Below are 15,571 nucleotides of genomic sequence, written 5' to 3' on the forward strand. Positions count from 1 at the left end.
CTAGGAACCAGCCTCATCCTTGGGCAGCGTGCTGGGACAGGAGGCTGTGAGCGGGGTGGTGGCCGTGGGGGGTTTGTAGTCAGCCCCATGGAACACCTGCCCGCCCGTGCCCACGGGGTTGGCACAGGACATGGGGTAGTCGTGGCTGTTCCTCCTGCTGTCCCCTCCTTTGACCTCCAGGCACTCGTGGCACCGCTTCCCGATCAGGTAGGTGGCCTCGATGAGGTTCAGCACCACGCAGACGCAGGTGGTGACCACCATGAAGAGGGTGAAGATGTTCTTCTCGGTGGGCCGGGAGATGAAGCAGTCCACAGTGTTGGGGCAGGGCTGCAGCTCGCACTTCACCAGCCGGGGCAGGGTGTAGTTCCTGTAGAGGCGGAAGAAGACGTACAGGAAAACCAGATCCACGCAGGCCTTGAAGACGAGGCTGAGCAGATACGTCCACCAGAGCCCGCCCCGCTTCTTGCCGGGGTTGGGGTAGATGCGGCGGTAATTGTCCCCTTGGATCTCACGGAGCCTCTCCTCCTTGGCCTTCCTGTAGGCCACGTGCATGAGCACCAGGAGGGACGGGCAGGTCACCAGGATGAGCTGCAGGGCCCAGAGGCGGATGTGGGAGACGGGGAAGAAGTGGTCAAAGCAGACGTTGGTGCAGCCCGGCTGCTTGGTGTTGCACTCGAAGTCCTTTTGGTCATCGCTCCAGACCTTCTCGGCTGCCACCAGGTAAACCAGCAGGCGGAAGATGAAGACCAGGGAGAGCCAGATGCGGCCGAAGGCTGTGGAGTAGACATTGACATCACGGAGCAGGTCCTCAAGCCAACCCCAGTTCATGGCTCCTCGATACTTTTTGCCAGCCTGGGAAGAGAGGAAACACCGTGACACTGAAGTGTGGATGCCATGGGACAGAGAGACAGAAACAGTCAGAGAGAAACAACAACAACTTCTCACAGCAGCTTGTGAGAAGTTTTAAGGAGCTGGAAAGATGTGGTGACTTGTTAACTATAAACCATTTGCAAGTAGTGTTTTTCTACTTTATTTTTCTGTTCCTCTCAAAGACAGTGCGTAAAAAAAGATGTTTCTGTTAGTTAGCCAATAGAAAATCTATCATACCACTCTTTTGAATAAAGCCTTCTTTGCCTATTCTACAATCCTGCCTGTCACCTCGGCACAAGAGTGACACTAAAGCAGCAGCAAAAGGAGCTCCTGTGTGCCTCAAAGCACTGAGCGCTGCTCCTGGAGCCACCTCTGACCTGTGCTGGAACAAAGGGACACCACAGACAGCACAGACCTGCTCCGGGTGACACGTCTCCTCCAAGCACCGTCCCCACTGTCACCACTCGAGGTTTCTGCCACAGCCACAGCATCCTCCAGCCACCTCCGGTGCTCGGCCCCCATCCCGCCGCAGCTCCCGCCTCGTTGCCCAGGTATTTGTTATTAATTTCCCCTACGTTTCCAAGCCTGGCCCAGGCAGACAACAAATAGGAGCAGCCGGGGCGTGACTCACCGCGCTGCGCTGTCCTCTCCCACCGCTGGAATCCGCCCGGTGCCACCGCTCCGTGTGCCCACGCCGTGCCCAGGGGGCACCGGGGAGCCCCCGGCAGGGCAGAGGCAGCGGCTGGGCTGGGCTGGGGTGGCTGCACAGCCCCTGCAATGCCGAGGGGCTGAGCATTCAAAAAAACCCGATTTTCACCAGCCACAGATACCTGCGTGGCCGATTTGAGCCCGGCTTGCATCGTGCCGGATAAACGCGCCCTGCAAAGACTCCCAGGGCTGCGTTTGGCGCTGGATCTCCTTAAATATTTTCCCTACCAGTGGAATAACAAAATTCCCCCTCGCCGAGGGGTGAACACATCCCCTTCCAATGCACCCTCCTGCAGGACTGGAGTGGCCACGGAACTGCCGGTTCTCGTCCCTCCCTGGAGGAACGCGCACACCCCAAATTCCTCCTTCCCTCTGCCCCGGTGCCAGGCTGGGCACAGGCACCTCCCCAGCGCCCTCCTCACCTTCTCGGGGCCGGGGGTCGCGGCAGAGGGGGTCCCCACGCCGCTCACCTGCGGGTGTCTCTCGGCAGCGCTGCTGCAGGTCGGCGCCTGCCCAGGGCAGGAGAGCATCACCCGGCACCGGAGACAGCCCATGAGTCACCCCCGCGCTCCTGGGAGCGAGGAGGAGATTCCCGGGGGAAGGGACGAGGCTCCAGGAGGATCCCCACGTGTCCCGTGGAAGATTTGGAAGAATTCCAGCCAGATTTCCCCAGGCGAAGGGCGGCCCCGCAGCGCTGCCGTGCCGGGAAGGGGTGGGAGCTCAGGGCTGGCTGTGCTCAGCTTTCTGCAGGGGTGTTCAGGGTCCCTCCATGCCTTCCCTGCACCCATCTTCCTTCGCTCTAAAGTGGCTGAAGCCCTGGGAGTGCCCCCCTTCTCACCACCCTTTATAATCCTTTTTTTATTGAAACTTTGCACCATGGCAATAATTTAGCATTTACCCCTTGCCACCCTCTATTTAGTGGGTGGCAGTTGATAATTTTACTGGCAATTAATTAAGCACTACCTGGGGTCCCTCCATGCCTTCCCTGCACCCATCTCCCCTCGCTCAAAAGTGTCCCAAGCCCTGGGAGCGCCCCCCTTTCAGCTGAACACCACCCTTTATAATCCTCTTTTATTGAAATTTTGCACCATGTCAATAATTTAGCATTTATCCCTTGCCACCCTCTATTAAATGGCTGGCAATTGATAATTTCACTGGCAATTAATTAAGCACTACCTGGGGTCCCTCCATGCTTTCCCTGCACCCATTTCCCCTTGCTCCGAAGTGGCCAAAGCCCTGGGAGTGCCCCCCTTCTCACCACCCTTTATAATCCTTTTTTTATTGAAACTTTGCACCATGGCAATAATTTAGCATTTACCCCTTGCCACCCTCTATTTAGTGGGTGGCAGTTGATAATTTCACTGGCAATTAATTAACTGCTTACCTGTGCACCCCTCACCTGCAAGCTGGCACACGTCTCTTCCCCATCACCCCTCCTTGATACCAGAATCTGAACCCCCAGCTCAGAGAACCCCTCTTGGGGGTCTGACCCCCATCTCACAGCTTTGGGGTGCAGGGATGGGGGTCAGAGGGGAGGGGAGTCCAAGGAGGTGTGGGGTGCAGGAATTCAGGTAGAGCTGGAGTCATTTGAGGAGCAAACACACATTTCATTTGCAATTCTGCTGGGGTTTGAAAAAAAAATGTAGAGAAACAAATCTAAACAGCTGTAAAGTAAATTACCAGTGTTTGCGGATGGCTCCAGGGAAGAGTTCTGCAGTTTGAAGTCAAACAAGCCCATTTTTATTTTTTTTTTTGTTTTTAACGTGCCTGTGTAGTGGCTGTGCTGGGAAAGGGAGGTCCCAGGGGCTGTGTGCCCCATGGGCAGGCAGGGAGGACCCAGAGCAGCACCCACCCACCAGCACACAGTGGTGGGTTAGGGGGATGTTCTGCCTCAGATACCCCTAATTTTGTGGGTGTCAGAAGTGGCTCTTTGTGCTTTTTTGGGTTAAAATCCCCTCTTTTGGGGACAGCCAGGTGTGATGGGCGGTTTCTGCTTTGGGTAGAGCCCCTCCATCCCTCCACAGGTGAGTCCCCAGCTCAGGGGACACAAAGGTGTATTAAATGGCAGCACTTTATCTTCCAGGAACAAGCCCCATTAGTACGTTTTCACTACAACATGAAATATTAATAACACTTTGCATTTATATAGCGTCATTCATCCCGCAGTCACCAGCCAAGCCGCTGACATGAATCAAGCACTGCAGCCAGCTCTGGAGGAGACAGGTAAAGGGGATTAGACCCCTTTTCCTGCTGCACACACCGAGGCACAGGGTTTTCTGCAGGTCACCGGTGCCACTGAGGATGTTTTGGAGATAAAAACCCGACCGCACTGCTCCGACCTGGCCTTCCTCCTCCTCCAGCTGCTGCAACTGGAAATTGCTGTTCCTCATGCTGTGCTGACAGTGCAGGGAGGGGAGTTAGGAAACCTGTCAGCCCACGGAGAGGCAGGCCCTGACACAACCCCAGGGCTCCGGCAGCATGAAAGAGCAAGCAGGGAACCAGTGGGGAAAGAAAGGGCTCTTTTCATCTTATTAAAAAGCCTTGTATTTAAAGCCTCCTCCAGCTCCGTAGCGCGGGGTGATTGCGAAGGCTTTTACACACCAGCTGAGCAGGACTGGCTCCTGCTGCAGGAGATGCTGCATGCAGATGCTGGTTAGCAGGGCGGAATCCCGCGATTGATGATGGATAAGGACAGATAAACAAGTCCTGGGCAAAGTTCCTGAGCGGTGCTGAGCGGCAGGGAAGGGGTGTGGGCACAGCCCACTGCCCCCAGCACCATTGTTATTCCGTGAAGAAGGCACCTTGTTTGCAGATAATTAAAAACCCCCAACCAGATTAGTGAAAATTAAACACCCAGAGCAGGCTGGATGTTGGCTCAGCCATGGGGGAGTCTGTGAGCATCCCTGGCTGCTGCTTCCAACCCTGCCTCAGCCCCTTGGCTCCCCAGCTGCATTCCCCATCCCACGGGATTGTTTGGAAGTTCTTCCATGGAAAATCTGTGTTCAAGGAGTGTCTGGATGGGAGCAGGCAAACCCTCCCTGGCCGTGGCCATCTGACACGGCCAGCACCCATTAATCTTACATTTCTATGTGAGGCTGCAGGGAGTAACCTCATTTCTAGGGAGACCTTAATTAATCACCGACTCAAACTGCCTCCATGAGGTGGTTTGCAGCCGAGGAGATGAATTGGCATGGTCAGCAGTGGCTGAGGATGAGGATGGGGTTAGCAGGGACCTAAATCATGGCAGGTGATGGTGGTGAGCAGAGCAGGGGACACGCGAGCAGGGGACAGGGCACATCTGTCCTGTGAAACTTCCTCTGCATGGCAGGCTGATGAATGGGAGATGCTGCTGAGGCTCTTTGCCCCTAAAAAGGCAGAAATGAGAATGTTCTCAGCCTGTGCAGCCCCTGTGAGGATGGCAAGGGAAAAATGTGGAGGACAAATTCCTGAGCAGGAGGGGACAATCACACAGCCCCAAACCCCAGATAGGGAGGGGTTGGGGGCTTGATGCCCTCATGAAGGAGCAGAGAGTCACGGACAGACCCATCACTGCCTGTTTTGTGTTGTTTTGACAAATAATCACCGTGCAAAGGACATCGCCGCCCTTGCCACTGACCTTGGCAGCCTCCAAATGGGCGGCTCGCGGGTCAAAGTCTTTATATCCCATCACCATTCTCCTGAGTCACGCCTGTCTCCTGGCAAAGTGACATCCTTTTCAGATGGCAGCTAAACGGGAAAGAGGTCGCGCTCCCAATACGGCGACAATAGGACATGACAGCACTTTTCTGAGTGATTAAGCCTCAGGTGATGGCGGGGCTACAAGACAAGTGGCTGAAGGCTGAGAGACTTTAATCACCTCGGACACGGCGCTGCATCCTCGCACTCCATCCTGCCAGGGTGGGTTTTCAGTGCGAAACGGGAGGGATAATAAAAATAATCCAGCCCAGCCTGCGCACCCACCCGTTAGTTATCCGTGCTGCTGTTAATAACCAGCCCGGGCAGCCTGTTGGCCCTCAAAGATCCTCCTGCAATAAATCAGCGCTGATGCCTTAAAATAACTGTCTGGGACTGCGGGAGCTGACACTAGATGGCATTGGGAGAACGCTCAGCCGCCTTCCCCGGAACAGTCTGGCAAAACAGAGCAGAAAACTCAGGATGACGGAGCAGAAAATGTCTCAGCTGGGGAGAGGCCACCAGCTCACCTCCATCCTCACATGCACCAGTTCAACGCCATCCTCACAGTCCTCACTTCACCTCCATCCTCGCATCCACCAGTTCATCTGCATCCTGAACCCACCAGTTCATCTCCATCCTCATGTCCACCAGTTTAACTCCATCCTGAACCCACCAGTTCATCCCCATCCTCGCATCTACCAGTTCATCTCCATCCTGAACCCACCAGTTCATCCCCATCTTCATATTCACCAGTTCAACTCCATCCTGAACCCATCAGCTCATCTCCATTCTGAACCCACCAGTTCATCTCCATCCTCACATTCATCAGTTCAACTGCATCCTCACAGTCCTCACTTCACCTCCATCCTTGCATCCACCAGTTCACCTCCATCTTCACAGTCCTCACTTCATCTCCATCCTGAACCCACCAGTTCATCCCCATCCTTATATCCACCAGTTCAACTCCATCTTCACTTCATCTCCATCCTCAACCCACCAGTTCATCTCCGTCCTGGACCCACCTCATCTCCATCCTCCCATTCCTCAGTTCACCTCCAGCATCTCACCTGCACTGAGAGTGTGGTGATGGGGCAGAGCTCAGGGTGTTTCATCTCTGAGCTAGTAAAATAGGTTGTCCCCAAACTATTATTTTTTTCCCATTGAGAAGCTGCACTTGTGGCTCCCCAGAGCCTGATGGCACCAGCACAGCCCTTTGGGACTCGTGGTGCCCTCCCCTGGCAGGGGTAGGAGCACCTGGGCACCTGTAGAAGGGATGGGGATGAGGAGTGGGGCTTTAAAGTGAGTCCCAAACCCCAAATGATGCTGCTGCCCCAGCTCCCTTCACACGGAAAGGTTTTCCTGCGGCAGCCTGGGCTGGTGCCTGCCCTGCCCTGATCAATCTCTCCCTGGAGATCTGTTTGGCTGTCTGTCTGTCTGTCCATCCACCCCTCTGTGTCTCATGCTTGGGTGCATCCCTGTCCCCAGGGCTGCTGCAGACAGGTCCCTCCTGGGAAAATCCCGGGATATTCTCAGTGGAGCAGCGCAGCTCCCTCGCCCTCGCAGCCCTGCAGCTCGGCTCGGAGCCAGAGACTGTGAGCAGGCGCCGGCAGCAGTCTGGCCTTCCCCCCATCAGTCTGGCCTTCCCCCATCACTCCAGGCTCCTTCTACCTGTCAGAGCCGGTCTCTGCTTCCCCCAAATCACCTCCTGCACCCCACTGAGCCGAGCTGACTTTGTCTCTTAATGCTGCATTGTGCCGGCAGCCCGAGAGCCACAATAGAGCTCCTGATTGCAGCTCCCTCCCTGCCAGCCCCACTGGCAGCACATGGCACACGGCTCTGCCACAGCCCACCCTCCTCTGTCCTCCCAGGGCACCCCAAAATCCTCCATTCTACAGAAAACTCCACCTAGTTGGATTTTATGTCGCTGTTGTTGTGGTGATGCTACAGGTTTTGGGGTGTGCACCAGTTCACCTCCATGTTGTGAGGCTGGGATTTTCCTCCCCTGTTCTCCTTGAGGGTAAACCAGAACAGTGCCAAGACTCAAATCCTCTCACAGGCACCTGAGCTGGAGAGCTCCACTTTTTTTGGGATCTCTGCCCAGGTAACCTGACGTGACAGGATTCTTCCAAGGGTTAAAAACTCGCTCTCACTGTAAGGACAATACCACACTAAGAACAACCCCTCAGCCCTCTCAGCTGGCTTGCACCTCTCCTGGAAACTCTGGGCAGCAGAACCAAACTCTGCAAAGGGCCCAGACTTGGCTTGAAGCAAGAGATTTCACATCATCATGTCTTAAAATGTCAGCACTTTAATTAGCTCCTTCTGAAGCTGGAGTGGGTTTGTCACCCCTCTCTGCTTTCAGTTCAGGTTGAGAAATTTGCTCAGGCTGACCTTTTCCCTCCCAGACCCAAAAAAATCCCCAATCCATATTGGCATTTCCTAAAAATAGGACAAAATAGCCCCCCAAAAATACCAGCCAGCTGTAGGGATGATGTTGTGCAGCATCATGCCAATGCAGGGAAAGGGACTTCAGCTGTGAGATGCCTGCCCTGGAAGAGCTGAGGGGATGTTCCCAGGTTCTTGTGTCAGGTTTTTTGCTTTTATCTCCTTCAGACACTGCTGCTAGGCCCCCTTCTTCCAAAGGGAACCCCCAGTGAGATCAAGGTGTCCCCTGCTCAGTGTTTTCTACAGCATCATTTAAATCTCCATCTCACCCACACTTTTAATTTCATTTCTTGTACCCGTACGGCTTAGAGCCATAACTTACACTCCAGGATAATTTCTTGCTCTAAAGGATACATTGAACTTCTTCACAATTTGCTGACCAGCTGGGAAATGCTTCTCCAGGTGGGATCCACTGGGTAATGATTCCATTTCAGCTGCTGGAGATGGAGCCCACTTATCCTCTGTGTGCGTGTGATAAATGAATGAAAGCAAAGCCAGAGGAAACACCTGAAAAAGCACAGGGAAGTGGGAGGCCAGGATGCCCCAGCACAGCTGTTGGGTTGGGAATGGCCGTGCTGAGGTGTCACAACACCTCCAAGGGCTCTGCCCTTCTCACCAGGCTGTCCCCAGCACCAGAGCAGAAGCCACCAAAAGCCAGTGAGCACTGTCAGGAGGGTCACAGGCATGTCCACCATTGTGATGGCTGGAGGGATGTGGAGCTGTGGAGGGCTCAGGGATTCTCGGGTTTTGGTTGTTATTGCTGCCCTGAGATGTGCAGGATGTCTCTGCTTCGGCCCACGCGGCTGAAGAATGAGTCTGGACTCTTCACTTTTCAATCTTGAGGTTGTTTATTAATTCTTATCCATAAAATTTTCTTTCTGCCCAGCCCAGGTCTGCTCAGCAGGGCAGCCACAGGCACTCTGTGTTGTCCTTTTATACTACAAACTACGTATAACATATTTACACTTAATTCCCAATACCTATCACCTGTGTTAGACAGTGCACTTCTACTCTAAACCAACCCCAAAGTGCCAACATCACTGCAGAAAATGGAGACCAAGAAGAAGAAGGAGAAAGGCTGGACACGCCCAAGTTCCTCCATCTTGTCCCCATAACCCCCATACCAAAAATCCTAAAATCTACATTTTCACCCTGTGATAATTTAATTATTATTCTATTCAAACCTCTGTGACTTTCAGGTCCTCATACAAAGCTGGTAACTTTCTCCAGGGGTTATAATCAAACCCACAGGTGTTCTGGGCTGTGTGCCAGGGTCTCTGAGCCCCCCAGCAGGATCCTTGGCAACTCTGGACAGCCAGAGGGATGTATGAAGTTCCGACAAAGGATGTTGGGTTTGAGTCTGGCCCATGGAGCAGCTCCTGGCGCATGGGCTGGTGCTGTCCCTGTGCCCTCCTGGCGTGGCACAGCACCAGCTGATCTCTGCAGAGCAAGGCAGAGCTCCAAATGCCTTCCTCAGAGCCTGATCACTCCTCAGCACGTCAGAGGAAGAAGAGAGGCATCAAAAGCAAGCTGGCTTTTGCTCGTTGCTCGTTGCTCATTGCCTCCCCGCTCATCGCCGGCCAGCCTGGAGCCCCGGCCCCGCGGTGCTCGGCCTTTGGTGGAGCGTGACTCTGCTCTGCCACGCAATTATGGCTGGGAAAGGAAGGGCCAGATCGCCCCGGGAGGGGGAACAACGAGAGCCTTTCATCCGCACCCCGCCTGCCGCTCGCTATTCTTATCCCTCCTGATCAAGGGAAGCGTTTCCTCCTCCTGCCATTGAAGACGCGAGGTGGCTGGGGCAGCGCCGGGCTGGGATGGGCTTTCCCCAGCCCCACGCTGCAGGCCATGACCCTGCCAGGATGGGTTTTGAGCATTGATGGGTTTTGATGGGTTTTTTGTGCATTGATGTGGAGATGCAGGTGCAGCTCCGGCGCTGCCGCCCGCCGAGGAAGGTCAGCCTTGGTTTGTGCTTGATGTGGGAAACGCTGGAGCTCCGGCCAAGGAACGGCTCCTGTGCTTGTGTTAAGAGCAGGAGAGGAGCTCTGGGAGGGAAATGTGGTCATTGGTATTTAAAATTTCCCTTGTGCTTTCATGAGGGAGGCTCAGGCTCTTGTTGTCAGCTTGGGTGGCTTTGCCCTCAACTCTTGTCCTGGTGAGGAAAGGAAGATCCCGTGAGTTACCCCTCGAGGTTGTGTCCCACTGCCCTGCAAATGGAAGGTGCCATTAGCACCAGCCATGGTGCCTTGATGGTGAGGAGAAACCTCCCCAAGAGCCTGTGTCCATCCCATCCCCTGATGGCCAGGCCAAGTGGTGGATGGGGTAACACAAACACAGCCAGTGCCTGAAGGAGGTCACTGGGCCCATCTCTGATAAGTGATCCCAAATCAGCAGAGCTATTCCAGGGTCCAGGAGACCCCACACTGCCCTGGGGGTGCTCACAGCTCACATCTGCTACAGGAACTCTTCCCTTGTGCAGCACAAGGCAATGCTGACACTTCCACGCTGTCTTTGCCACTCTTTGGTTCTTACAAACTGCTCCAGGAATTAACCAACCCAAGGTTTCTGGAGATGCTGGAAGAGGAACACTCCAAATGGTAGCTCCTCCTGCCCTCAGGAGCAGAGCCAAGCCAGGACTGCAGCCCCCAAACAACCCCAGGTTGAGCTGGAGAGACCCCACTGAACCTGACCTGCCCCACCACCACGTCAGGCTCACAGCTCTCCTCCAGCCTGTCTGGAAACAGAGACTTCTGAGCACCTTCTCTGTGCCAACAGAGCTGCAGGAAATCACCTTCATCACCTTGAAGGACCAGGAGCTCTTCCCAACTGTCAGGGATCCTGCAGAGAAATAAAATCCAGTAAAAATTCACTCTGCAGTTTGTTCCCAGGGAACTCCTCACCACCAAGCCCAGGATGAGCACTCCTGCTCATGGATGAAGCCTCATGGATGAAGCCTCGTGTTTCAGGAGCCAGGGCTGCTCTCTCCCAAGCTCCAGGGTCACAGATTTAAGGATTTTTGGCTTGTGGCACTGGGGGCGCCCCAGAATCCTGGGGAGATGCTGAGGTGGAACAGCCCCATGGAGAGGAAAGCAGCTCCCCACACCTCCTTGCACTGGGCTCCTTGCTGCAGGTCCATGCCTGACTGCAATCAATGTAACCTTTTAAAATTAATCTACTTTCTCTCCTCTTTTGCACACAAATACAGTTGCTGAAATTCCTCCATTTCCATGACATTTGGGAAAAAATTTGTGTCTCAGCGGAACGCTATCTTTACACTATAGATGTCATTACTTTAAAGGGGAAATTAAAGTAAAGGTGGTGTGTATTTTTTAATTTTTTTTTTTTTTGCCTGTGATATTGGAAAATAAAGGTTCTTTCTCCCTCTAAGTTCAAGCAGCTGCCAAGTGGAACGAGCAGAGCAGCCAGGACAGCCGGGGTCTGCTCCCAGTGCTCCCAGTCATGCTGCTCTGAAACCAGGGGAAAATCCCTGCTACAGGTTCATGGCCAAAGGTCAGTGACCAGAGAGCCAGGGCAGCAGCCCCAGCACGAGCACAGGGAGCTGCTGCCTTCTGCTCTGGCTCCTGATTTCCCCACACAGGAGGGAAATGGGGAGTGGAGGCCCCAGTCACCCACCCTGGGGCAGGGGGAGGCAGCAGCTCCTGGCTGAGGGGCTGGGCAGGAAAGGATGGCAGCCCCAATTTACACATCACTCTGCTTTTGGACCTAAAATACAAAATTCAGGGCTTCTTCTTTGTGTTCCAATAGCAAAGCTCAGGTCACTCCCAGCCCTGGGGATGAGGAGCTGTGGCCTGTGTGTCACAGGGGCAGAGCTGCATTGGGATGCAAAGGGACATGTGTCAGCTTGTTCCCATGGGCATGGCTGTAAAACAAATCTGAGTGCAGGAGGGAGGAGAATCTTCATCCATGGAAAGGGTGGGAGATGCTTCCTCCTTCGGAGATAAACATGAACTCCCAATTGAGGTGGATCTGTTGTGCTCCAGGACAGCAGCCAGACCTCCAGCTGCCTCTGGGAGGGAAGGAAAAGGGTTTAAACAGTTAATTCAGGCTCTGTGGATGTCCCCACTGCTCCCCCTCTATCCAGAAATGCCCTCAGTGTGCTGTATCCCTGCCCAGAACAGCCCCACAGAGCTACCAGGGACTTTGCCATCTCTGGGAACATTTCTGTTTGTGTTTCTGGGCATCTGAGGATGCAGGTCCTGAGCATCTTTCTGTGCCCGCCCCCGGGTTTCTGGGCATCCTTAGATGCAGGCTCTGAGCATCTTTCTGTGCATGTCCCTGTTTCTGAGCATCTGGGGATGCAGGTCCTGAGCATCTTTCTGTGCACATCCTTGTGTTTCTGGGCATCTGAGGATGCAGGTCTTGAGCATCTTTCTGTTCATATCCGTGTGTTTCTGGGCATCCTCAGATGCAGGTCCTGAGCATCTTTCTGTGCACACCTCCTCTGTTTCTGAGCATCTGAGGACGCAGGTCCTGAACATCTTTCTGTGATCCCCCTGTTTCCGGGCATCCTCAGATGCAGGTCCTGAGCATCTTTCTGTGCACCTCCCCTGTTTCTGAACATCTTTCTGTGCACCTCCCCTGCTTCTGGGCATCTGAGCATGCAGGTCCTGAGCATCTTTCTGTGCACATCCCCTGTTTCTGGGCATCCTCAGATGCAGGTCCTGAGCATCTTTCTGTGCACATCCCCTGTTTCTAGGCATCTGAGGATGCAGGTCCTGAGCATCTTTCTGTGCACTTCCCTTGTTTCTGGGCATCCTCAGATGCAGGTTCTGAGCATCTTTCTGTGCACACCCCCTGTTTCTGAGCATCTGAGGATGCAGGTCCTGAACATCTTTCTGTGTGCACCTCGTGTTTCTGAGCATCTGAGGATGCAGGTTCTGAGCATCTTTCTGTGCACAAACCTGTGTTTCTGGACATCTGAGGATGCAGGTCCTGGGCATCTGAGGATGCAGGTTCTGAGCATCTTTCTGTGCACAAACCTGTGTTTCTGGACATCTGAGGATGCAGGTCCTGGGCATCTGAGGATGCAGGTCCTGAGCATCTTTCTGTGCACATCCCGTGTTTCTGAGCATCTTTCTGTGCACATCCTCCCCACTTTCTGGGCATCCTCAGATGCAGGTTCTGAGCATCTTTCTGTGCACCTCCCCTGTTTCTGGGCATCCTCAGATGCAGGTCTGGGCAGAGGGCGTGGGCAGGGCAGCAGGACCCCATGGACCACACAAGGTCTCCCATGGAGAGGAGGATGGAAAGGGCAGGACAGCACTGCCCAGCCAGGCATGGTCAGGAGTTTGCAGTGTCACACAATGTCCCCTGGCATGTGCGGGATGGTGCCACTGCCCACAGAGCCCTCCAGCCACCCCTCAGTGCCGACGTGGCTGGATTGCCTGGGAACAAGCCCAGCATCCTGCTCCTTCTCTTTCCCAGGCTAATTTTATCCTCCTCCCAGTGACAGATTGAGGGCTTCAAAACCCAGCCCCTGAACTCTCCCCGGCTTCCCCGCCATGGAAATTGCAGCGCGGCGGTTCAAAATGGGAGAGCAATTTGCAAAACAAATAAGTCTCGGATTAGCTAACGAGTGTCAGGCTGACCTTACAGGGACCCCTTCATTAGGAGACACTGAGCACCGATTAACTGCTCTGGAATGGAGGGAGCCACTTCAGACTGGTTTAATGAATTAAATATATGCTCCTATTTGGCTCTTAATGTAAAAAAAAAGTCACGTTCCTGAAGTCAGTCATCTCCCTACCTCGCAGTTCACCGAGACTTTCCCCTTCCCAGCACCAAAGTTTAATTTGTTAATGTGCTGCTGGTGTCACGGTGCTTCCCTCCATTAACACCAGAGTGTTCTGCTCAGGGAGCTCGGGAGCGCTTTCCTCCAGGTCTCCTCCTGCTCTCCAGGAATATTCCAGCACTTGGGTTGCTCCAGGCTCTGTCCTGGCCACCAGCTCCTTCTGTGTCTTCTCCTCTCCTGCTCCTCCTTGTCACACAGGACAAGAGAAATGGCCTTGAGCTGTGCCAGGTTGGACACCAGGAGAAATTTCTGCATGGAAAAAGATGCCAGGCATTGGAACTGCTCAGGGGGGTTTGGTGCCCACCCCTGGAGGTGCCCAAGGAAGGGCTGGATGTGGCACTCAGGTGAGGATTGAGAGGAATGGTGGATTTGTCTTTCCAAACCAGCTGTGGGTCTGCTGGGAGATACAACCAGCTCTGGAAACAATGGGAAGGATTCCACTGATTGGTGAATGGAAAAAGATATTTGATTTTACAAATAAACTGCAGGTTTGCTGAGAAATGTATTTAGACATAGAAAGATGAAAGAAACGATGGGGAAGAAAAACCCCTAAATTGCGTAAGAATTAAAAATTAGAAGGGAGGGTTGTACATTAGAGGAGAATCTTTGGGATCAGTTGTTCTGGGAAGTCTGAACCTCTCAAGTACCTCAGAAATGGGGAAAGAGAGAAGGGAAATGCAGCTGGGAAATTGGGATAAAAAGGAGGCTGCGTCCTCCAAAAATTGGAGAAATCCCAGGGCAATGCCCCATGGCCTCTGCCTTTATTGGAATAAAGTTCCAGGACTCCTCTGCCTCCTTTTTAGACACAAACCTCTGCTGTTTGTGGATTAATTTTCCTAACAGGATCATGCACAGATTGGATATGATGCTTTTCCAACCTAAATTGCCTGGGGAAAAGAGATGGAAAGGAGGAAACCAGTGACAAGGGCAGTAATGAAATGCCTGATTGTCCTGGCCATGGGCTATCCTGAAGCCCTGCCCGCGGTCCTGTAAACTCACACCTTTAGTGATGCGCCTCTGACTGGTGGTAATTTAATTACAGCACGCTTAGAAGATTAAATCCACGATTAAAAGAATTTATATGGATTAGCGCAGGATGATTTTAAATCACTGCCAGCTCGCAGCAAAGCAAATGTGCAACCTGCAGCAAGAGCAGCAGTGCTGGGAAGGGCTGCAGGAGAGCCTGGCCCTGATTTTGTGCCAGGAGAGCTGGGAAAGGGCCAGCAGGGAGCCCCCAGCCCCTTCCCAGCAGAGCTGCCCCATCTGGGGCACTGCCATGGGCAGGAGGGGTTCATTCACCTGCCCAACATCCTCCTCTCCTCATCCATCACTCCATCACACCCATATCTGCTTAAAAACATTCAGCTCTTACTCCCCAGATGTGGGTTTTAGTGCCTTTTTAAGCCAATCTGTTACTTTTCTTAAGTCTTTTATTAGATGTGGTTTTATGGGAGAAGGAAAGAAGCTGGATGGGAGGAAAAGTAAAGAATGCAAACTGGGGAGATTTACCAAATCAACTGGTTTAAATCTAATTCCCAGGCCTCCAGCTAAAGCTCTGCCCCAGAAAACTTTATTGTTTCCCTCTCTGGGGTGAGAAGGAGAATGTGAAATTCATTTTTCTGTGCTGGGTGGGGAAGGGAGGATCACAGGCAGCTTTTTCATTAAATGTCTTCTTCCAAAACATCCATTTGCAAATTTTCATCCCTTCATCCAGAGAGTGTGATCACCTGGCTGGTGTGATCACCCCAAACTGGGCAGGGGTGGGGACTGAGTGGGTCCAGGGTTAAACCAGGGACAATCCTGGAGCAGTCCCAGCATGGCCCCAGCCTCTCTCTGCTCTGGGGAGTGCAGGCACAGGCTCCAGCCCACCAGGGACATGGTTGGGGATGCTGGCCAAGAGTATTCCTGCAGCCATCTGCTCCCAGCCAGGCAGGGACACAGAGGAGCCCTTCCCAGCCTCCATCCTGCAGGGGATGGGATGAATCCATTGTTTTGATGCTTTAGGATTTAGCTTTTATTTAGGCCTGGAACTCAAGGGCACCTTACAGTCTCAGGCCCCAAGAG

General features: G+C 53.4%; 1 protein-coding gene across 1 annotated transcript; it reads right to left on the minus strand.

Annotated features, from left to right (window-relative positions):
• On the minus strand, positions 1-828 carry LOC128947980 (gap junction beta-5 protein-like). The gene has a single exon (XM_054292531.1). It carries the CDS (start codon positions 826-828, stop codon positions 1-3), a length of 828 nt encoding a protein of 275 aa, XP_054148506.1.
• Between the last annotated feature and the right edge of the window lie 14,743 nt (positions 829-15,571).

The sequence above is a fragment of the Melozone crissalis genome, unplaced genomic scaffold (assembly GCF_028551555.1).
Source record: "Melozone crissalis strain CALT ecotype California unplaced genomic scaffold, PUWL_Pcris_2 ptg000111l_1, whole genome shotgun sequence".
Classification (NCBI taxonomy): Eukaryota; Metazoa; Chordata; class Aves; order Passeriformes; family Passerellidae; genus Melozone; species Melozone crissalis.